A 23,745-nucleotide genomic window follows, 5' to 3' on the forward strand; every position below is an offset into this window, starting at 1 on the left:
ATGTGTTTGGAAGGTGTCCTATGCCTATTGTTGAGTGATTAGTTAGTTAGTGATTACCTCAGATTTTGTCAGTTCTATATGAATGCTTACAAAATTAAAAATAATTAGACCACTTTCAAATCTAGAGAATTGTGTGTAAAGTATAGAAATTATTAATAATAAACTTTTTCAGATTAGAATATCAAAACATTAAAAATAAAATTTATTCGCTTTTACTAATGATAAGGATTTCAATGGGAATAGAACTAGACACAGGATAATGCTTTTGAATATTCCATTTAAATTATGGTCTTTTCTATTCACCAATCCCCAGTTAGAATAATACTTCTATGTTCTATTATTTCTAGTTGAAAGACTGAAAAATACTTTATTCACTTTAATAAAATACAAATACTAATTTGTAATATAGTACCTTTCATCTAAAGAATTCAAAGTCACTGGCAAGAATCATCATTTAGATCATCATTTTCAGACTAATGACTGCTGACTAATTGGAGCATGATTAAGAAGTCTTTCAAGATCTTCTTCAGTAAGCCACAGCTGTATTCATAGCTGTACATAAGAGTTTTGAACAAGGAGAAACAACATGTATCAGTGCAGTTGAAACTAGAATGAATTTCCAAGAATCATATAACGGCTTTTTGAAAAACCAGTGTCACTTAAAAACCGCTGGACAGAGATTTGGTTTAAGTAGTGATCTGACAGTCACACAAGCTCCAGAAGAATGTCACCACAGAAAGTCATGAAGATGGACTGAGTTAGTTAAAAAAGCCACCCACTGAATGCACCTAAGTTCTTTCTTCCATTGTCTGAGTGGTGGCTTCATACAGCCAAATTACTATTCTTCTTGGGCTCTTCCCTTGCTGCGACACAGATGTAAACATGAGCTAAATTAAAACTTTGGAAGTATAGGAAAATACCCCCTCTTTCCAGAGTTTGGAGCTTTAAGATTCTATTTAGATTGCCAAAGTAGTTACAGGTATGGCAAGAGAATGCAAAAGCCAAGACAAGGTTTGCAATATTTTACCCTAATGGGAGAAGTGATATATCACAGTATTTCAAGGAGGAGGTTGATCATCTAGACAAGAAAATGTCATAGGAAAGTCAATTACTGCATAAATATACAGAAATCAATGGCATTGCCATTCTCACAATTCCTATCATTATTTGAGCAAAACAGTTTCTCAACTAAAGACACATTTTATATTCCCAGATGGAGGTGCTCAAAGTAAGGCTATATTCCTGTCAACCTAAGCTGTCCAATTATGGAGGCACATACACAGCATAACTGCTAAATGTCCTGATTATGAGCCCTTCTAATGCCTGATTCTGTGTTTATTTTAAAAAAACCCAAACAACAATGTAGCCCTTTTTAGATGCCAGCCCAAATGTCTGTCAGGGTCCCACTCAGCACCACTGTCAGTTGTCAGCTATAGCTGCATTATAAGATGTTGTTGCAGATATGTCCCTTGCATTCTTTTCTAGCATGCTACCGTCCTGAATACAAGTGAATTCTCTAAAGGCATGAGATCCTGCCTTGATTAATACTTGTATTCAGAATCCACACTAACAGCACCCAGAGTCACCTTCCCATTCTGGGTACATGTACTACACCACTACTCCCTGTTCTTATATCAGCAGGAACTGTTACATGAATTTGAAATCAAAGTCAAATAGTTAGAAACTCTACAGGAGAATTGCACTCTTCTGCTGTTAGAAACCCCGTATAAACAATCTTTCCCCAGTAATTGTCAAGGGCACAGATACATATATGCCTGAATCCATTGCTCACATGGCTTCTGGACTGACTGGTTTGTTCTCACAAGTTAGAAAAGAGGGTGTGAAGATCATGTTATACTGCTGTCATACAGCCCTGATTCCATAGTTGGCATGGGGCCAGGCTGCCCTTGAGCAGAAATCAAATGTGCCAGCACTGGTGAAATAATTTTTGTTCATGTCCCCAGGGTACTTTTCCAAGAGAAGTTTTCCAGAGAAAGAACGTTCTTGGTTTGCACCCCTCTTTTCATTAAGAACAAGCCTATTTTGATAGATCAGAAGAGGGAAGATTTAGAATTTAAAAATTATTACAGCATCTTTGTGAAACTTAAGATTTGTCTAACCATCGAGGAAGACTCGAGGGAGTTTTTCTGTTTCATTGGAAGGCAGTCTGGTCTGATTTTATTTGACTGGCAAAGTGTCTGAATTGAATGAATATTGATTTCTGAATCTTTGAGAAAGAGAAATGAGATAGAAAAGGCATCTGGTAACTGTTAACACAGCTGCCAAGGCCAAGTAATTGAGTTACACACTCCCCTTACAAGAGTCATCATGCTGATTACTCTGCACTAGCCTACAATTAGAAAGTGTCTCTCCTGACGACCACACATTTGAATTTTTGAGGTGCTTTGATACCATTGGTCAGAGTGGGGACCATTTACAGGAGCATTTACTAATTTCATAGTCTTGAGAGCAGTGGACATCACTGCTAAATTTGTGATGGTTCGTGTAAAGCAAGGTAGAGGGAGAGAACCTCCACCATTTATTTAAAATGTATTTATTTAAAATGTATTTATTTAAAATAGTATTTCAGAAGGACCCCAAGAGCAGTTTGTTCTCATCTATTACCCTGTTGCATTGCATTACTTCTCTTCTATTGTGTTTTGATTCTAGGAGTACCGTAGTTCTCGTTCTCCTGGTGTTCTGCATATGCTTCCTAGTGGCTTGTATTATGTATCTACATGTCACACGAGTACAAGTAAGTGATTTAAGATTTTGTGACTGTTCTTCCTTTTGGTGGCCATGCTATGTTTGTCCTTTGGAATATGAAGCCTTCAGTGTATGCTTCGCAGATTCATAGAGTCTGAAATCTATGTGTTTTAAAGTTCCTTGGTAAGTAATGTGTTAGAAACTGCAAAACCAAAGATCAGTCATCTGAAAGTAGGCATTTTACATGAGTAATCATTACAGCAGTGTAGCATTCAGTGCCATTAATTCTATGCTTTCTTTTTTTGCTAAATCTTCCTTGAACACCTACCACTAAATATTGTGCTTAGATAAACTGCTTTAGCCTGATTTTTACTCCTTTCTGACCACAGAGCACACAGGTTCTCCCTTTCATTCCAGCTGGTCTGGGTGTAAAGTCCTGCTAACTTCCCCTCTGTTTTCAAAATTTTTCCTGCCAAAACAGCAGCTGTTTTGATAGTAAAGCACAATGTTTTGCACACACAATCCTTGGCCTTTTCAAAACCTTTAGTAATCATTAATTCTCCTGCATTATATTTTCAGAACAGTAATGATGCAGAAGGACATTTGGTTATTTTAGGGGAGAAATAGGTCTGCCAGATCAGAATAAAGCATCTAATTTTTATTAGATTCTAATTTTCTGATGAAAGAAATCTGTATTAGATTAATAAAAATTTAGTCTTTTCAGAAAACACACCTACACAGTTAATCAGCTTTGCTGATTAGCACACAGTAATTTTAGTTTTAAAAAGTGCCCTTTGGCAGAAGAAAAGCATGTGTTTTCATGGAAACGTAAATCGTATATTAGCAAAGTGTCAGGTACTGAACAGAACCCTATTTATGAACTTACAAAATTATTTGGGAATAACTTTGATGATTTTTTTTTATTAGGGCAAAATAGTTTATAATCTGTTTTTCTCTCTCTAGACAATAGAAATGCAGACAAAGTTTGTAGGAAATAACTGCTCTTTATACCACTTCCCTGGGGCTAGTGCAAACATAAGAAGTGTTCCATCTGTTTTGTCAGTCAAGAAAATTTGTATTTATTCCAGGTTCCTCCAGAGATTCAATTTTATACAGGCTCAAATCCAGCATTAGAAAAATTATTAGAAAATAAAGAAATATAAGACCTTAGAATATCACAATTTAAAACTTTGTGGCAAAAGTTTTTCTTATTATAAATAAAATTAATATGATGTGGATAATGGATATACAATTGTAAAACAATCATTCCCCTATTTTAATCAGTCTTATGCAACTTACTTGCACTTTCACACTGCACAAATGACTCAGCTTCTCCATGCTTTAGCATTAAATACCTCATTCTTAAAACCACTTTGACAGTATTCTACTTACCAGTTACCTAGAATTTTGGTAATCTGATGCTACTTAATTAAGTACACACTATTTAATAAAAATTCAAATAAAATAAAACAAAGAAAATTAAGACAAAAATTCTATGCTATCATAAATGTGCATATGCAGTCTTAGAATTAAAGTCAGAAGTATAAATCTTATTAGTTTCAGAATTTAAATTCAGATGTGTCTCATAACTTATGTTTTAATGGTTTCTTTGCCATTTTGACCAAATAGCCTAGCATGTCAACATTTAAAACTGTATGTACTACAAAAATCAAAAATAATTGTGTAATGTGTCAGGACATGTAATCTGTGAATCTGTATCTTGCTTTGTCCCTATTAACCATCCAGCATTATCTTCAAACCATGGGTATTATCTCTTTAATAAGCAGTAGACAACTTCTTTTGTTGCAAACTGAATTAGTGGAATTGATATTGTTTCTTCAAACAAAATTATTTTGTATTTTATTTATATGGATAAAACCACACATGTTCCACTCCATTTGTATACAGGATTCTGATCTAGTTATGTGGACAGTTTGATGGGTAATACCATCAAAGTATTGAGGATGAGACCTCGAGTATGCCAATCTGTTTCATTAATTGCTAGTGCTTACACTGTATGGAAAATTAGCTCAGATCCATAATACAGCTCTACTGTTGATATGGTATTGATTGCTCCACACCTACATTTACATGAACTTAACCTACACTGAAGCCAGAATATATTTGTAGATCATAGTTCTTTTTTTTTTTTTTCCCCTGTAATTTCCATATTCTCATGTGTCCCAGCCCATAGGAAGTTGATTCATCTATAACTACCTCAAACTTTTAATAATGTGTTTGCACATACAGGGAAAATGTCTCTGCATACGTGAAAGGGGTTGAATTTCAATGCAAGATTTCTCTTTTGCCAAGGCTACAGTAGCCTCTCTCTATGATTACTTTGTTGCCTGCTGGAAGTGATGCTTTTGAGGCCAGTGATACCCATGAAGTGAACAGTTTTTCTTCAAAACTGTTGACTTTCATCCAAAAATCAGGTGTTTTCTTGTTCCATTTGACCTTAAGTGAAATTCAACCTTGATAAATCTCAGCTTCCTCCACTTAAAGGACACAGGATAGTGCCCACTTTAAATCTGACGGTTTCTTGGATTGGGTTCTTGACCCTTGATGTCACTAGAAGTCCTGTGGTTTGAAAGATACATCCAGATAATAGATGCCCCAAACATTCTTAGTGCGAGGGGAAAGGAAGCAGCTTCACCTGGAAGCAGAGTGGATCAGAATGACTGGAATGGGCCTAAGTAGGCAGCCTGACAGACTTATCCTTCCTCTCTCACATTCTGTCACAGGCTTCATAGCAGTGAGAACTTGACACTTAATAGTGTGATGAATGGAATCAGGGTAAAAGTGAAGATAAACAAAATGTTCACATGACTCCATTTCACCAGACATTTTTGTTCTCTACTGCTGTTTCTGGCAAATTCAATGTTTCTATGGGTCACAATAATTAAAACTACCCTGGCATTTAACCTGCCTTTTATAACAGAAAACATATATACCACTCCAAAATTCTATGCTATCACTGTATGTTCTCTTGGATCACAATTTACAAGGCAAAGGAGAAGAAAATTTGCAAGGCAAAAGTTGCTTTGGGTACTTTCCCCATGAGAGCAAAATCAAATGCCATCCTAGAATATTATTTGCATCATGAGTAGACATACAACTAAAATTTGTAAGGGTTTTAATTATAGTGTGAAATAATGTATAGCAATAGTAATTTCACATTTATTATCCCCAAAACTGTGATTACCATTAAAATACACCTACACTGTAACAAGTGTTATGTCATGTTACTACACAACAGTAACTGCAACTTCATAATTTGCAGTATAGGTAAAATTTCTGTGTCCCTTATTCACTTCTCTTTATAGACTACTAAAATTAACAACTCCACTTTAAAAATATTTTAAATATTTTATCTATAAATCCTTTTTTTTTTCTTTCTTAGTGTTTTCCAGGGTGCCTGACAATACAAATTCGTACCATTTTGTGTATTTTTATTGTGATCTTAATATACTCTGTGGCTCAAGGCTGTGTGGTGAGTATTTGAATCAAGTTTCACTTAAGTTAGCATTCTGTTTAAAGAACAAGCTGGTGGGGATCCATTAAACACATACCATATTCTCATCTGATGAATTCCTACTTGTTTTATTATTCATACTTGCAGACCATGCTTCTTCAAAATTAAACCCCTTTGCTGCAATTTGAACTTGGCTTGAGACAGTGTATTGAATTAGGAATGGCAAAGCTATTAGCAAATTACACAGATAATACCTATTCAAAACCAATATCAATTTATATGTCAAACCTTAGCATCATGTAGATTACTGGTGTCATGTACTTTATGGGAAAACTTTTTAAATGTTTAACTTGATTTCTAGTTCAATAGCTAATATTTTGTGACAGACAAAGTATGGTCAAAACAAGATTACTATTTGTATGTGGCAATTTATAGAACAGACTTCTGTGTAATAACGGGGATATTTTTAGTCCAGGCAGTGTAGAAACAATGGAGAGATCTTAAAATCTTGACAGTTTTGTGTAAAGAGGTGTTTACTCTGTGCTACTTATATGATCTATTCACATCTAATGTCTAAAACGTTTCTGTTGTATTAAGCGAATGTGCTCAATACTTCTGAAAACTGAGCTTCCTTTACTGTACCTTAGCAGAGAGTTCAACGTGGTGGACCTGTATTCAAATGGTATTCAAGCTTCCACCTAAGTATTTGCCAGTCAGTTGCCTTGACAAATTTCTTAGTGCTCAATTTTAGCATTTTGGCTGCTAATGCTAATGAATTAAACATGTTAGGGTACTCAAAGGAAAGAATCCATACAAAAATAGCACACGAAACACAATTGGAAATGCTGAGAAGGCAGATGTTTCAAATCATGCCTCTCTGCAGGAATTCGACAATATGTTCTGACCATTCAGAGGACGTGGGTAATTCTCAGTGCCGAGATGCCAAGAACCATATTTAGTATTTTGTATTTCATATTTTATATTTTGTGTATTCACTCGTCCCTGGATCTACCCTGAGAACATAATAACTAGCTTATCCCCATGAACTGACTGGGCAGAGGATCCCTTTTCTGTAGATTCCAATGTCCTGAAAGGAACCAAGAATAACTGATGTTGAGACATTTCTGGGAATTCCTGAACATAATCTGTGTGAGTAACACACAGCCCTAATAGCACACAGATGTATATATGGTTCCTAATGTGGACATAAGCACAAATTGCATAGAGCTTTACAGTGATTCCAGGCTAGCTTCTCAGCAAATTCAGTGTGTCTGGCTTCGTGAACCTTTGTGAATCAGCCTCCACACTTACTCCTGACACTTACTTTGACCAAATGAAGCAAGCACCATTGTTGCCACATAAAGATAGCAAAAATGAGAAACAGATATCATAAGCCCTAATGCAATGCTGAACAGTGGAAGACAGATTAGGATTCACTCCAACAAGGCAGTGATCATTCAGTTACAATTTAGAAAACAACTTTATCCATTCCTGAACATTCCTGAACTTTTAACCTAAGGAGAAATGTTTAATCAGTAGAAATTATTAGTTCCTGCAAAGTAATGCCTCTAGAATTCTCATCTGTCAGAAGAGCTAGGTGTTGCTGTTCCACTACTGGTTGTACAGCATATTATGTTTTCCTGGATGGATTGCACATCACTGATGAAGCCCTCTTGCATGTGTATGTTTTTGGATGAGTTTTATATGAAAGCATTTTAAAGATATTGAACAAAATCCCATTAAAGGGATTTTTCATTTCACTCTCTCAATCTCATTTCATAGTGTTACCCATTATGAGTTTAACCCACTTTTTTTTTTATTTATTATGTCTCATCTTTCTAAGTTAATACAACTCCTTCTAAAATACATGGTTTAATCACCCTTCAGGATGTCAGTTACTTTTACAGCATGCTATAAAATGTCATTGTAAGTGGTTGGGATGAAATAAAAAGGTCTTATAACACACTTCAAAAGAGATGCTTAAGTACAGGGCAGGGTTTATGTGATGGTGCCTGTTAAATCAATTTCACACTACCATCCCACTCTCCCCTACTTATACTAACTCTTATCCTTTTCCTTTGTAAGGGGTGAAGGTTGGACTGCAGTTAAAACTGGAGCTCTAGGGACTTGCACTATTTGCCAGAAATTCCTCTCTTCCTTGGGTAACAGCTCTGAGATATGTACATGACATTGTCTTTAGGAAAAGCAGGTTAGACTTCCCCAAATTTCCCATAAGAAATATACTAAAAAATTTATTTCCCAGTGTAAGAAGGAAATGGAATTCCTTGGATAACTGAAATGACAGAGGTAATTAAAGATGAGTCCTTGTATTTGAAACATATGTGACAGCAGAAGTAGCTGCGAGATGGAAAAAGATACTATGTTCAGTTTTTCACTCAAAATGTGTTTTATTTCGTATTTAAGTAATTGAAGTTTATATGATTTATACAGTCAATAAAACGAACATTTATTCCTGTGCTCTGCATAAGAACCTTTTTCACCTGCATGGCCACAAAAAAATGTTAACTGAAGTTTCTTAATTTTGCAGGGATATCCTGGCTTGAGAATCTCTTAGGTTTGAGCACTGAGAGGGAAACTATTCAAGTAATCCCAAGTTGGTTGCCGTTATTGGCATCTATTTAACAAATCGTGTCTCTCCCCTAAAACTCAGTGGAGGATTGCAGGAAAAGGAAATTTTAATACAACATTGAGCTGAATGGGAACTCCTCAGCCATATTTTTTCCGATTAAAAATGAACTACAGTCAGCCTCCATAGCAACTACATTTCAATTTATTTCATATTTAACTTTCTTCCTTTCTCACCTCTCCTGTCTTTTCTAGGTTGGCTGCATGCCTTGGGTTTGGAATACCAATTCCAGCAGCTCAATAGTTATAATTTCTCCTGGTGGAACGAATAAAACAATGAATGAACTTCCATGTGAGACGGCCCACTATGCTTTCCTTTCCTGTGTAGTGGGGACTCTCACCTTGGCAATATTTCTACGCGTATCTTCCTTGCCAAAAATGATTCTCCTGCTTTTTGTTACAATTTTGTACATAGTTATTCTGGAACTCAGTGGTTACAGAAAAGCAGTGGGGTAGGTATCTTGAAAAATTAAATAATGGGTGATTTTCTATAGATAGTCACATATTGACTACTTATTTCTGAATTGTCCTCTAGTGTTCACTGCTGCCTAGGACTGTAGACTCAGTAGAGCATAAGAAATACATCAGTCATCTCCCCAGCAATTGTAGGATCTAGTAATATCCATCAACAGGTGATCAGCTTTTGGGAGCTGGCAACAGTTTCCCCATTGTTCCATAGTTTTATGCTAATGCACCCCAGGTGAACACACTGCAGTCTAACTATCATATGGAATAGAAAAACACAGTTAAAAACTTAACTGCAATATTTCAGCAGACCTCAATCAATCCCGATTTCAACTAAGATTTTGAGCTTTTCAGTGTTTTTACATTTCCTAATTAAAAACATGCACACGCATTACAATAATGCACAGCATCTAAAAAGCCTCAAGAAGTTGTATGTTTGTGTGATGCAGTGATCAGATGTACTATCACCCATCTCCCTGTCCAGATGAGACTCTTCAGAAAAAGCTAGTGATTAGGAGGTACCCATGTGTTCTAAACTAAACATCTGATATTAAAAATGTGCAGTGTTGGGTATCAGATCTGGAATAACCCATTTATTCTTATTTTTAAGGGGCGGCTCCTTTTATATGCGTGGCTATGAACCAATACTAGCTATTTTGCTATTCTCTTGTGCTTTGGCACTGCATTCAAGGCAGGTGGATTTGAAACTGCGTCTGGACTACCTCTGGGCAGTGCAGGTAAATCACAGGACTTTATAGTACCCATGCACACAAAATAATGTCTGACTCTTTGAACTGGTTTTCAAATACTTTCAGGACAAATTACTTGGACTCAGACACTCAAACATTCCATGTTTCTTGGGGTTCACAGAGAAAGATTACTTTAGAGCTTTCTTTCCACACACTTATAAACCTATATTATACAAAGAAACTATGGACCTCTTTCCCAGAGGAAGATCAGAAATTTATTTAAATACCAAATGCAGGGACCTCTATTGAAAATACATTTCCTAACTATCAGACACAGCAAAAACCTATAGAAGTTATATTAGCCATAACACGGGCCTCAGGATATTTCTACCTCCTGTCAGCAGTCTATTCCCACCTCCAAACTGCTTTACACTGGTCCCCAAGGGAAGGAGAAAGTTGAATATGTAAGTTTCTTTTGTGGAATTTGGAAGTTATCCTTACAGTAAAGCTTACACACCTGTAGTTGACAGAGGCCATATTATGTTCTCACCTGCACCCTGTTAAGTATTTTGTTGAGAGGACCATTTAAATCATCATAGCACTTGCTTTTATACCTAACATCAGGACCGGAATACATGGGTTGCTGGTTGACTGGAACATATCCCTGGCTCCACTGTATTACATAAAATGGAGAAATCAGTTATGACTTAGTTCTATTATCTTCTGCTTGAAAAGTTATCTAGCAGTTAAGCTGTGTGAGGATTTCTTGTTTGACTTGATGTCCAAGACTGTGTTTACCTCTTTTATGCCTTAAGATTATCTTTTTCTATAATTTAAATGAACTCTGTTGAGTATGATCATTACTCTGCATATGATAACTTAATTTAATTTAATTTTTGTCCAATGGCCTGCAGTATTGGTAACTGCTGTGCCTGAAGCTTGTTTTGGATAAACTGACATTAGTTTCTGTTTGCTCTGGTGCCAAATACAATTTTCAGATGGAAAAAAAGATCGCCTGATTTTGAAATTCAGTGCAGCATCTGCCTTGATGGATAGTCACTAATTTTATATGAGTTGGCACACCATGGAAGTATGTGAGTGCCATAATGATCCATTAATACAGAACCTTCTGTATGTTATTACTAGCCCTGAAATAGAGTAGGAGCAGAGTAATGTACCAGTTTTGCTGTTCTGCGACCTTTCAATGGACCAAGAGTGAGTTCCAGCATCTTAAATACTTTCATCATTCCAGTTACTGTGACTTGCATGGCAAACTGTGCATCCCTGATGGAAGCAGTGCTTAAAACTTAGTTTTAAGTTAGCTTTTAATTAGCAATTAATCAATGTAAAAAATTGAAGTACAGGAGTATAGCATGCATGTCTAATGAAAGACCAGAACTGGACTTGGACAATGGTAAAAGAAGAAATATGGACTTTTTCTGTTTTATTGAAGACAGGCTATATAAAAATGCCTAGTCATCATCAGTGTTGATAAAACCATTGTGCACTTTCTCCAAGGGACAGTAAGGGGAGATAAGCCATGAAATTTCAGTATTGTCTACTGGCATTTCCTGGTACCATTTCAAAAATTGCTTTTCATCTGGGAAGTTCAAATGCCATTTTCAGATCTTTTCATTTTCAAATCAGAAATAATGAGAAAGGAAATAATAAGTTTAGGTAGAAATTTCAGAATTTAGGGATCAACATAACTACCATTCTTTGAAATCAGTGTGTTGATTTCAAAGTTTTATGACTTCAATGGTTTTGTTCTTGGCCTCTTAGATTATCTGGGCATATACCTTTCATCTTCTCAATTCCAGGTGGAAGATCTATTCCCTGCATAATAAGTAATAGTGGATAACATGTCTAAAGAAATGCTGTCATGCTTTCCACTCTGTGTATTGGTTGTAAAGGATATTGAGTCCAAGGATTAATTAATGTAACAACCAGGAGCACTATCCATGATGGATGTTATTGAAGTGGTTGTTGTGCTTATCTACTCAAATGGATAAGCAAAAAAAATCCCAAAACATCGCTTTGAACTTACTAGGTTCTACAGCACAGTAAAAATCTGCGTATCAAAGGCTCAGGGAACACTGATTATTGGAAATACCTATATGTTAAACCTGCCTTTGAGTAGTTAGCAAACTCCAGGCTACTAATTGTTTAACAGCCCTTAAGAGGAGACAAGTTAGAGCCAGTTTTCTCTAGCTGCTGGACTGCAGGAGCCCTCTACAAGGCTAAAGGCAGTCTTGTCATGTTTCTCCACAGCCACAGTACTACTTACTGTTAAACCATTTTGGCTTAACTTGGTTATATTTCTGGTAACAGAAGTTTTAGAAAGACCATTGACATAGTGCACAGGACCTGTGGAGATTTTCTCTTTTCAAAGTGAGTGCGCTGATTCTTTGTGCAAACACTGAATTGCATGAACCAAATGCTGAAACTAGATTCACATCTCCAAGTAGCCAGTCCCTGCTGTGTGAAGATATTCCAACATGGTTCAACCTGTCATTTTAGGAGGCTTTTCAATTGCTGGCTTACATCTGGGGGAATTTCAGACTCAAGGGCTATTCTGGAAGCTTCAAGAAGATTTATTAACTTATTTCTAGTAGCATTCAGTGTTGGGCTAATCCTGTAAAAATGTTTTCAGATTAATAAAAGCATTTGTGGTGAAAGCTGCAATAAAAAGGATTTAATAAATAATTTATTTTATTTCATCATGAACAACAGTCTAGTACTACTAAATTATATTTTTAACTGTGAAAGCATCCTGAAACTAATCAGTAGGAATACATAGATATATATTCAGTGGTCTGTGCTAAGGTCTGAGGAAAACACACTTCCACACATTTTTTCACCCCATCAGGGGAAAAAAGTGCTTTGAAGAAAAGCAGTTTCAAACAACAAAAACTGATTTAGAAAAATTACACAGTTTCAAGACAAGTTAATCCAATTTCCATTCATCTAGGTTGCCAGAACATCTAGGTTCACCAGAACAGTGATAATATAGTAGAACTTATGTACATTGTGTGGAAAAATAATTACTTTTATGTGTGATATGGTGTTAAAACATTTATATTTGTACATTCTGTTCACAAATCAGTGGTTTTATAAGCTCTTGTTGATTTGCTATGGTTTTTTTCTGTGTCAGATTTAACCTTTCTGAATATCACATTATTTTCAGAAAACATCTGTTGGTTGTTTTCTTGATATTTTTAATAGGTAGTGGGAGGAGGAGAATTTCGTTTTCTGCATTACATCTCCGAGTAACTCTGTGTTTCCCATATGACAATAACTGAATAGCAAATATAGGAGATTGTACTTATTTGTGACTGATAATTACTTTTGATTATGCAAATTATTTAATAAAACTGGGAGAAAAAAAGAAAAAAACATGGACAAATAAATGCAAGTAATAAATTCATGAAGATCCTAAAACTAGCAAAAAATGCAGTTGCTCACTTATCCAGGATTTGTTACAGGAGGAAAACAAGAATAATACAATGATATGACTTCTTTTGATGCATTCAATTGGTGCATTCTTTAGGGAATACTAGAATATCATTCTGCTGTCTTTTCTAGCCCATTACACTTGCAAGAAATACGAATTTTGCAATCTACAGGCAAGACTTACTAGGTGTCTTAGCACTTCCACTCAAAAACCTGGCCCTACAAAAGCAGTCTGATGTGTTTGTTCCCTGTGGATCTAGTGCCATCTTCAGGTACAAAAAATGATATTTCCATGGCACTGGTGCCCAGCTTCTTTTTAACTGAATCTTGAAACTGTGTTTTCATGTGGTGTCTATTTAGACAGTGACTTTTTAACAGCATTTTTAGGCTTATTAAACTGTTAGGTGATACAACTGTTCAGACCACTTCCCAGACAGAGGATGGGTAACCACTTACCAGCATTTGTAAAAGCTGTAGGATTATGTGTAACTATGTAAAATACAGTAGTTGTTAATTAGATTGAAATAAAAAGTACTAAAAACATTTTAAATTTTTTCACTGTGTCCAGTGCAAAAATAAAACCTGCTTTTAAATACTGCAGCTCTGCAAATACAGTTGAATTCCACAAAATTACCTAGCTGCCACAAATACCAAACAGGTATAAGCAAACAGCAGAATGTGAAAAATTATATTGGTTATGCCAATGCATTTTCTTTCTTATTTATTTTCACAATAATCTCTCTTGTTTTTTGAACTAGTGGCTATTGCATAAATATCATACTGGCAGCTTTCCTTAATTAACCAATGGGAATAGAGGCAAATAGATGAAGGTTTAAATGCCTTTTAGCTGTTTGGATAATATTCCCACCAGGAATGTAAATACCTGTGATCTGTGCTATTTTCATCTTTCAGCCCTAAGTACTCCTTCTCCCCTCCCAGTGTCTGTTTTTCCTGAGAAAGAATTATGCCTTACACATCCTTTAATCTCAGCTGCTCAAGAGTAAGCATTAGAAGCTCATGAGTCACAAGAAGGGACAGTTTTCATTGCAGTTCCCTGAAGGGCAGAAAGCAGGGAACTGGAAAAAGGTCCAGAAAATACCAGTAGTTGACTTACTTCCCTCCCATATTATCTCTGTGATGGGATAGTTTTAGAGTCCTCACTGTTGGACATGACCATGTCTTTTTTTACTTCACCTTCCCCCCTTTATCTTCCCTTGTGAGAGATGCAAGGACACATTTCCTCTTTCCCCAAGCAGATCCTGAGGAATTGAATAAATGAGAGCTGTCTTAGGCAGTGCAAGGCAAGAGGATAAATACTCAAGCTCTGTGCAGCAATAGCAGAGGAGGTACACTTCCGTTCATAATCCTAACAGATCACTTCAAAAATAAAGCAGGATGTTCGGCATGATGTGTGCATGGGTTAAGTGCAGTCCATGCAGAGGCTGTCTCAGGTACCAGCAACAATACAGCAGTATTGACCCAGTATGTAGTCTAATATGCCTTTGCTTTTCAGCATGAGGAAGTAACACAAAAGGAATGCTATGCTAATTCCATGAATGTTCTGCTTCTGGTTCTGGGGCTAGGTAAGGCGGAGCTAACACAGCTTAGTTTTCAGGGCACTACATTCTCTCCCGTGGGCATTGTCTGTGCAAATTTCTCCCAGAACACGTGGAGAGAGTGCACTCCTCTCTCTCTCTCTGTTAGCCAGGAGGTGCTTGACCTCAAATAGGTCAGGGGACCAAAAAGTAAGAGCACTCCCCTTTTTCTGCTGTTTGCATAATTTGCCCCTATTTTGGGTTTGCTATCATTACCCACCACGAATCACAGAATCACTATAGTATTATTCAAGGGCTTTCCAGGGTTTCCAAGAGCTTTTAAGGGTTTTTTTCATGTGAAAATGATGATTTTCTCAAACCCTTAGTGTTTGATTAGTCTGCCCACAACCCAGAAAAGCTGAGATCCTTGTGCCCAAGCAGTCTGCCAGCACCTCTGGCTTTGGGGACCCTTCACAAAGTAGTCTGCCAGATCAGAGTGCAGTTCAACTGATTTCTTCATGGTCACACGCCAAAAGAGAAACCTCCTTCTGGGTCTTCACACCTTTACCCACTGCCATTGACTACTAGCACCCTTGAAGAACCCACATTAATTCTTTGTAGATAACAAACTTTATACATAAAAAAAAAAAATAGTGAGAAGTTCAGGTTGATTGCTGGTGATAGTATCTGACTGCAAAAATGTATTCAAAGCAATGTACAGACAAGCTCTAACCCCCAGTGAGAGCTAGCTAGAGATAATCATTCAGCATGCATAGAGTACACTTCTTACCCCCTAGGTGTCCATATGGGGCAGAAGAGAGGTTCAGCCTACCAGCTAATCCCAAGTTACGATGGGGTCTTCTCCTCTTTCTTAACTCTTCTTTACATTTATGCAAAGCCTGAGTGACATTAGTCATACATCACACTCAGTGAGGGGTGGTTGTGCCTTGGAGGCAGGTAACATCAGTGTAGTATCTGAGATAACCTTGGGATGGGGATATGTGTCAGTCCAAGGAGGGTAGTTTTGCCATGACTTCTGATTCAACAGCAGGACATCTTCCATCATCTCCCTTGGCTTACACCTGCTGTACAGCTTACCAACTAAAAAGTACCACCAAGTACCCTCTTCTGCAAGGGTTTCAACAGAACCTGGTTGCAATGTCTCCACTTCACTCCACTCTACATTTAGTCCCCCCTAGTTTGTACTGTGTGTGGAAAGTTGGGTGTGCTGACTGTGTTACACACAGGGAGTAGCAACCATGCTTCCCTTTATATTTTCCATACTGTTATCTTTAATTCTACCTCAAGTCTTTTTCCCACAATCTCATTTTTGGCAACTGAAGCCTCTCAGAGCCAAAATTGTAGTTAACAGTTTTACATCCAAAAAGGGGAGACACTTATTAGGCGTGTTGGAAATGTAACATTATTATTAGCAAAGGTGACATCATTATTGCTTTTCCCTACTCTTAGATGGTTTTGCCACCACCCCAGACATGACTCTGATAGTGTGATTTGAGTCACTGGATCTTCACTCAAAGAGCTCAGTTCTCTACTTCTTACTCATGGGTGTTCCCTGCTCTAAAACCTTCGTTATGGTTCATACATAATGATGGATGTATTGGAGAATCTTTTCAATAATTTCTTCCAAAATGAACAGTTTGATTCACAACTGGGCAGGGCAGAGGAATGTGATCACATGTTTCCACATCAGAAATGAACATCAGCTGCCAGGGACTGAGTAACATCACTATCCGTACAAAGCTTCAAACTGACTACTCCGCTTTCCTACTCATACTTGATTCCTTTGATTAGTCCAGAAACCTCCATACCTTGACAAAAAAGAGTATTGTTTAGGAAATTATTCTGCCCCATATTGTATTGGTAGGTTAACTGAGAACCTTAACATTCCTAGGAAGAAAGTAAGAAGAAAATTTCTTGTTCAAAAAAATAGATGAATAGATAAGGAAGACCTGAATGGATATTTTATTAAGATCATCAATTCAGTTCACAAATCTCTTTGCTCTTGTCAGAATAAAACTTCCCATGTTCCAGTATGATGTAAAATGGAGCTGCAAGCTTGGTTTGGATTTTCAGCTGAAGAATATTTTTATTTTTCCTATTAAAACATTAAAATTCCAACAGTCAAACTAAATGCCAGAGGCCATTTCACATGTTTATAGAAAACAGTAAGTCAGAGTTATACCACCTAAACAGGGGAAGCATATTTTAAGAAATGAGCATGTGAAATTTAAACAGCGAAAGAAGTGTCAAGAAAACAGCTCACAAACAGGAAATAGATACTTAGAATAAAAGCTTCAGGTGTATTTCTTGCAAAACTTAATTGCTATTTAAAGTTTACTGATATTTCACCTCTGAAGCGGGTTCTGTTTCTTATTACCCAAACTGGAGTAAGAGCTGAAATTTATTTAAAAAGGCAACAATTCCTGGAGAATTTATGTTTATAAAATTAGTTCTCTTTCAGAATTCTTTCTACTTGTAAATAAATTTAAAAATACAGAATAAACTGCAGGACAAAGCAGACTGTAACTTGAATAAAAATGTTGTTTTTTAAGTTTTGTATTGGAAAATAAAATTTGGCTTCCTGGAAAAAAATCCCATTAAATAATATTATTAGACTATATGAAGGCAAGAGGTGACTGGTTTTCTCCTACATAGATAGGAATGGATACTGAGAAATTATGTGGACTTTGTAATAGATCAGGATACCAAATTTCAGATATAAATGTGACACCAAGAAAGGTTAGAACAGGTTCATCAGTGATTTATGTGACTGGGTTTTCTCAACAACACCTGAGAATTTGGCCTTCCAGTCTTCTACTGAATATGATTAGATGAACAAAAACGCATTGGGATCACAGAAGAAGATTTGTGAATGTGATTGAGGAACAAAGGATAAGCTGTGATTTCTGTGAGATGAATATGATACTGATCGAGTGTTTTCTAATTGAAATCAGTGTGAGGCCAGAAGTCACTCCTAGAACAAGGAGAAAATTCTAGAAAAGTAATTTTGCAGATGAATCTGTGAAAGACTAGGCTGGAATTTTCAAACCTAGGAGTCCCAGATGAGATTCCTAGATATTCAGTATTTTTCAGATAAGTGGTCTGATTTTTAAAAGTGTTTCCTATTGCATGACTCACACTAACTCTGTGAGTCAGGCACTTGTAATACTTGTAAGATACTCTTGTATCTTGGGTTAGTTATGCCAGTATCTTAGATTAGGGACCTCAGATGTGTTCCTAAGCATTCTTTCTGAATGCTGTCATTCACATCAATAACAGAATTTCTGTTGCAAAGGAACTATATATATTTTCATGACAAACACCAGCATTATTAAAACTATCTCTAGAAATGCTAACTATTTTTATATCATTTTTTTAAAAATTGTACATCATTCTTAAGGATGCTCAATACTAAAATTTTTTTCTCTGTTGAAGTTATTGTCTTACCAATCTTTTTTCAATTTTACTGCTAAGTACATAGGCTTGCTTAAAACACTGGAAATTCTTACTGGTTTCTCTTGTTTGAAAGATGGATCAAATACTGCTGTCACTGCGTTGAACTACCTGGGAAGTAATTGTCCTCCAAGGCAAATGTGACTTAAGTGGGATTATTCTGGTTTAGTCTGTAAATATATCAGGCTTCTATTTAAAAGAACAGAGAACTATAGAAGATACCAATACACTTAGCTGATCAAACCCTGAAAACAGCTGAGAGACTTTAGCTTGAATTACTAAGGATTTAAAGGGATTTTGTGTAATGTAGAAGCATGGTACAGGAGAACTCTTCTCAATCTACCTTGCTACTCTACATTTTGTTCATTTTAATTCCAAAGGATCAAATAGAAGCTATTTGATAGGCTCAGTTAATTTTTTGCTTTTAGGTAAGGTTTCTCTTTTCCTCTATTCCAACAGGCAGAAGAAGAGAGAGATGATATGGAGAGAGTCAAGCTGGATAATAAAAGAATTCTTTTCAACCTGTTGCCAGCCCATGTTGCACAGCACTTTCTTATGTCTAATCCAAGAAATATGGTAAACCAAGACAAAATTTAAATACATATTGTATGGGCCTGTGTTGTTTGGGCCACCTTCCACCTATATGCTTTCAAGAAAAGCTTGAAAAAACTTTGCTCATGTAATAATAGCAGCTTTGCAAAAACATGTTCAAGAATTAGTTTGAGATTATTTCTTTTGCTGTATGGTCCTTCTTCTCTGAAGAATTTTAATAAAATTCAGGATGAGGAAAACATTCAACATCCATGTAACCAAGTACTTGCATGTAAATCACTATTTTTTTTATTTTTTTTTTATTTTATTTTCCAATCAGTGTAGGCTATTGGAATTTATCACAGTATTGCATGAGCTCATTTTGGTTCTGAATGGTGAAATGTATGAACTGCCAGACACTTATGTATTAACCACTCTAGTTCTGGAAAGTATGCTACCATTACCAAAACCATCTATTTAAAGTTAAAAACAGAGAATTGAACTTACTCAAGGAAGACACAGATTAACATAAAGGGATGCACTGACAAAATAAATTGGTTCAAGAAGCCTTATGAGAGTCCTTCTGGCCATCTGAAAACCTTCAGCACTGAAGTAGTCATAATGTCCATGTTACTGCTCTTGAGAGTTTGAGTCAAAGTATTTGAACCATAGCAGCATGATTTTACTTTCTTTGAGCTTTCCAAATTTTTAAGAAGAAACCTTACCACACAGAACAGCATTATATTATATAGGGCTCTACAACATAGAAAGACTTGAAGGAGTGAGGCCATTTATGTACAGCAGGATAAAATTGATCCATCTCTTATTTTGCTTATAAAACCAGATTGAGAAAATGTAATTATTTTTCTTGTACAATAGAAGTTCTATAACTGTTAAAACTCTCTCCAAATTTTGTCTCACTGCTTCTATGTCTAAACAGAAAAAAACTCTAAGTTGTTTTAAATGAGTTTAATACCTTAGGTGTTAATTTTCTATTGTAGTCTTGAATGAAGACATCTTTCAGCATTATTTTAAGAAATCTGTTTTTCCCTCTAGAATAACAGTTGGCCTTCCTCCTAGCTATTGCTTAGCAGTAGAATAAGTATTGTAATAAAGACGTTTAGTTCAGATTAATCTTTTAAAATAAAAATTACATCTGCTTGTGAACTGCAGGACCTTTATTACCAGTCATATTCACAAGTGGGAGTGATGTTTGCTTCCATCCCAAATTTCAATGATTTCTACATCGAACTGGATGGCAATAATATGGGAGTGGAATGTTTACGCCTGTTAAATGAAATTATTGCCGATTTTGATGAGGTAAGGTCTAAACACTTTGTCTTTTACCATATTCATTATACCAGATAACTATCAACGAGATTATCTGAAGCAAATCAGTGTATCTTGAACTATTTAATAAAAAAGTACTGTAACCTCTTATTTAATCGTAGTTTGTGTCCACTGGGCTTCTCCAAAGTGCCAAATTTGTACCTTTAGGCATGTGATTCTGACCTAAAGTTTCTCTAATATAGGAAAACTATCAAATGTGGAAGTTAATGGCAGCTTTTTCAATGACCTCAAAGAGGGCAAGACTCAACTTAGCAAATATGATATGGTTTAATGAACTTGCACACATTGTCTGATAACTATGGTAGCTTGTCTAAAATATTATGTAATATTTAACAGTTTTATGTTTTAAACAAAGCTTATGGACAAAGAATATTATAAGGATATTGAAAAGATCAAGACAATTGGAAGTACATATATGGCAGCTGTGGGACTCGTACCTACATCAGGAACTAAGGTAAGAAGATATTACTAACAATCTATATTATATTATATTATATAACTAACAATGTGAAGGAACCATTTTCCTTCCATTTCCAGAGGAACATCAGAAACACAACTAATTCTGCCAGATTGTTGATAACTTGTATGACTTCTTTACAACATTTTGAATCTGAAATTCAAGGAAAAGCTGTAGCTTGGAAAGGAAAACTGAAACTTGCTTATGTGGCTTCACTTGTAATTTCATTGTCTGAAGCTAGGGATTCCCTGCAAATTGGTGTATAAAAGCCTCTAAATCAGAGTGGTAATGTTTTAAACTTGGTATCTTAGATGGCCTTGTAAGATGCAGGGAAAGGGAGACTCTAGGTGTAGTGAATGGCTGCAAAACTAGCAGAAGAATATTAAAGTGCAATTTTTACATATATATTTTTAACACTGAAATCTGGATATAACCTATAACTCCCAATCCCCATCATGGACAGCAACTTTGTGCTAGGTACAGTGCTTCTCTGTACCTGATACCTAAAAATCAGCTCTTCTTTGTCTCTACCATTAGCATTCTACTTTCTGCTTTGATTACTCAGCAATAAAAAAAGTCAAAGTCATTTCAAACCCACTAACTCTGGGGCACAGTTCTTCTGTATCCTCATCACTACCCCTAAGTGTTACTCTTAAGTTATTGTCTTGGAACAGAGATTTCCTAGATTTCCAAGCAGCATCTGGAAAGTCAGAAAACTCTGTGGGCATTATATTAAAGGTAGAGTATACAGAGTACTATGCACGTTAGTAATTACACTAATAAAACTAAATTATTAAAATTTTATAAAATTAATAATATAAGAATAGAATGAAAATTAAAGCAATCCATTCATCTTATCTGCCCAGAGTTTTCAGACACTTACCCCTTGCTCTGATATGCATGTACATCTGTAGTAGACATATGTTGAATACATTAATGCATATAGTTTAGCATTGTAAAATAATACAAAATTAGAAGGCAAAATCAAAAAAGGCCAGAAGATGCCCTGCAGACTTTTTAGCAACAACTACCCCTGCTAAATAAATAAAAAATAAGACCACGTTTAAATCAATGGTTAGAATCATGTTGGAGTATATCACACAACTAACTCTTTGGTCTGCAAAGTATTTCCTGCTGCCTTCCTTTGTATCATTCCTAGAAATCTATTCATTATTAAAAAAAAAAAAAAAGAAAAAAAAAAAGGAAATGTTTTTCAAAATTTGTTTATCCTAAAATGTTTGAGTCATGGGTTCTGAGACAGGCAAGAAACACTGATCTTTAGAATTATTTTCAGTGTGTGATCTGAGGCAAACAGGCAGCGGCATACTTTTGTGTCTGCTATAAATGCTCTTTGAACTATAATCCTCAAAACAAGTGTGTTATTGGATAACTTTGGCAGCATATGTTCCAAAACCTAAACATGTTTGTCTCTTGTATTTTATAGTTATTGAGTGAAGGGTCACCTGAGTTAGTCCAGGTCTGAAGATACTGCTCTGAACTTATGATAGTAATGCATTTAAAATCACTGCAGAAAATCTGGTAGTGTACTCTGTCTTCCTTTTTAAATATTGGGGCAAATTTTGATCTTTTCTATATATGTAGAATTTATTAAAAAATCTGTATTCCAGAAAAAACAATCTCATATGAAACAGACAATAATTTTTACTTTAACTTAGGGTTTCAGCTGTTCTGTGATCTCTCCCTACTGTTCATCGATGGAAATGAACAGAAGTTACTCACATCCTCTTGCCAGTTTCCCAGTAGTTCTTCAGCATACAGCTGTATATTAGAAGTCTGATAATCTTGGCTGGCCTGTCACGCACAGACAATCACTGCCAGCTTCACACACTCCCTGGGCTGTCCTGTGGAGTCATATGTCTCCATGGGGAACTATAAGGCACCCAAGCGCCTCTGGTCTGCCCTCTGCCAGGAGTGTCCCAAGTTCAACAGAAAATCTGGCACAGCCTCTGATTGTGAATCACTAATTTTATACTAGGATTTAGACATTAAAAGAAAGCAGTGGATGGGGTTAATTGTGCTATTAACTGAGGATACTTATACACTTAAGAACACAGTAGCCTGATGAAGTCAAATATTTAAATCCCACATTTTACTGGACTCTTGTTTCTGCGCCTTGACTTCAGCAGGTGACTACAGTAAATGTACATTGTCTCTGTCGCAGTGACTTCATTGTGATGCTTTGGGCAGTCTTTCCAGTAACTACTCTGATGTTTAAGTAAATAATTGTTTGCCTGTTATATCAACAGGGTAGCACACAAACCAAGCCTTTGTAGATCTTTTGCACAGTATAAATTCATTGTATCTGTATTTCACCAGGATTCTGACTTCACCAGGGTCCTAACTTTGGGTGTTCTTTAGTGCAGGATCAAAAGAGTTTGCCCTTACTCTATTGAGAGGCAACTGTCACCTGCAGCACACTCAATATTTGTCACCAGTCCTTTGTCCTGCAACCCTGAAGGGCACTGCAGGAAAACCGAACATTCAGCAGACAGCAAAGAAATGGAAGAGAGGAAACCTAAAGATTAGAGATCAAAACTGTGCACTGCTCTTTCCCTGCTCCAGATATTGAATATTTTTTTCCTTCTCTGTTGGAAATGTATCCATCAGCTCTTTAAGCTTAATTCTTGTTCTTCCTTTGTTTTGGTGATTCTGGAAAAGAGTAGAACTAGCTAGTTCACATTGCAAGAAGCAGAATTCCAGACATCCAGGCAGGTAAATAGAAGTATCCTTCCCAAAAGTTTGGAAGGGCACAAGGATGACTTTCATAATTTTTTGTAAATTTCCTAGCTACATTAAGCAACCCTTTCAAACTGAGGTGAATGAAGGAAATAGCAACCTGTTTCTCAGGTTTTTCAGTGGCTGTTTAGTGCATTTATAAAATCTCACTATCATGGCAAAATCTCAGCAAGCTTTCATCTCATGCCAGCTTGCACAGTCCTGTTG

At 36.2% G+C, this 23,745-nt stretch overlaps 1 protein-coding gene across 1 annotated transcript in view; it reads left to right on the top strand.

Annotated features, from left to right (window-relative positions):
• ADCY1 (adenylate cyclase 1) overlaps window positions 1–23,745 on the top strand; it is a 141,770-nt gene that overhangs the window by 113,771 nt on the left and 4,254 nt on the right. The window contains exons 11-17 of the mRNA XM_005525223.3: window positions 2,671–2,755; window positions 6,110–6,199; window positions 9,023–9,279; window positions 9,903–10,029; window positions 18,903–19,019; window positions 20,148–20,294; window positions 20,680–20,778. Coding sequence (XP_005525280.1) covers window positions 2,671–2,755; window positions 6,110–6,199; window positions 9,023–9,279; window positions 9,903–10,029; window positions 18,903–19,019; window positions 20,148–20,294; window positions 20,680–20,778 — 922 coding nt within the window. The remainder of the gene's footprint in view (window positions 1–2,670; window positions 2,756–6,109; window positions 6,200–9,022; window positions 9,280–9,902; window positions 10,030–18,902; window positions 19,020–20,147; window positions 20,295–20,679; window positions 20,779–23,745) is intronic.

The sequence above is a fragment of the Pseudopodoces humilis genome, chromosome 1 (genome assembly GCF_049639895.1).
Source record: "Pseudopodoces humilis isolate 2021_Gansu_Grassland_sample_001 chromosome 1, ASM4963989v1, whole genome shotgun sequence".
Classification (NCBI taxonomy): Eukaryota; Metazoa; Chordata; class Aves; order Passeriformes; family Paridae; genus Pseudopodoces; species Pseudopodoces humilis.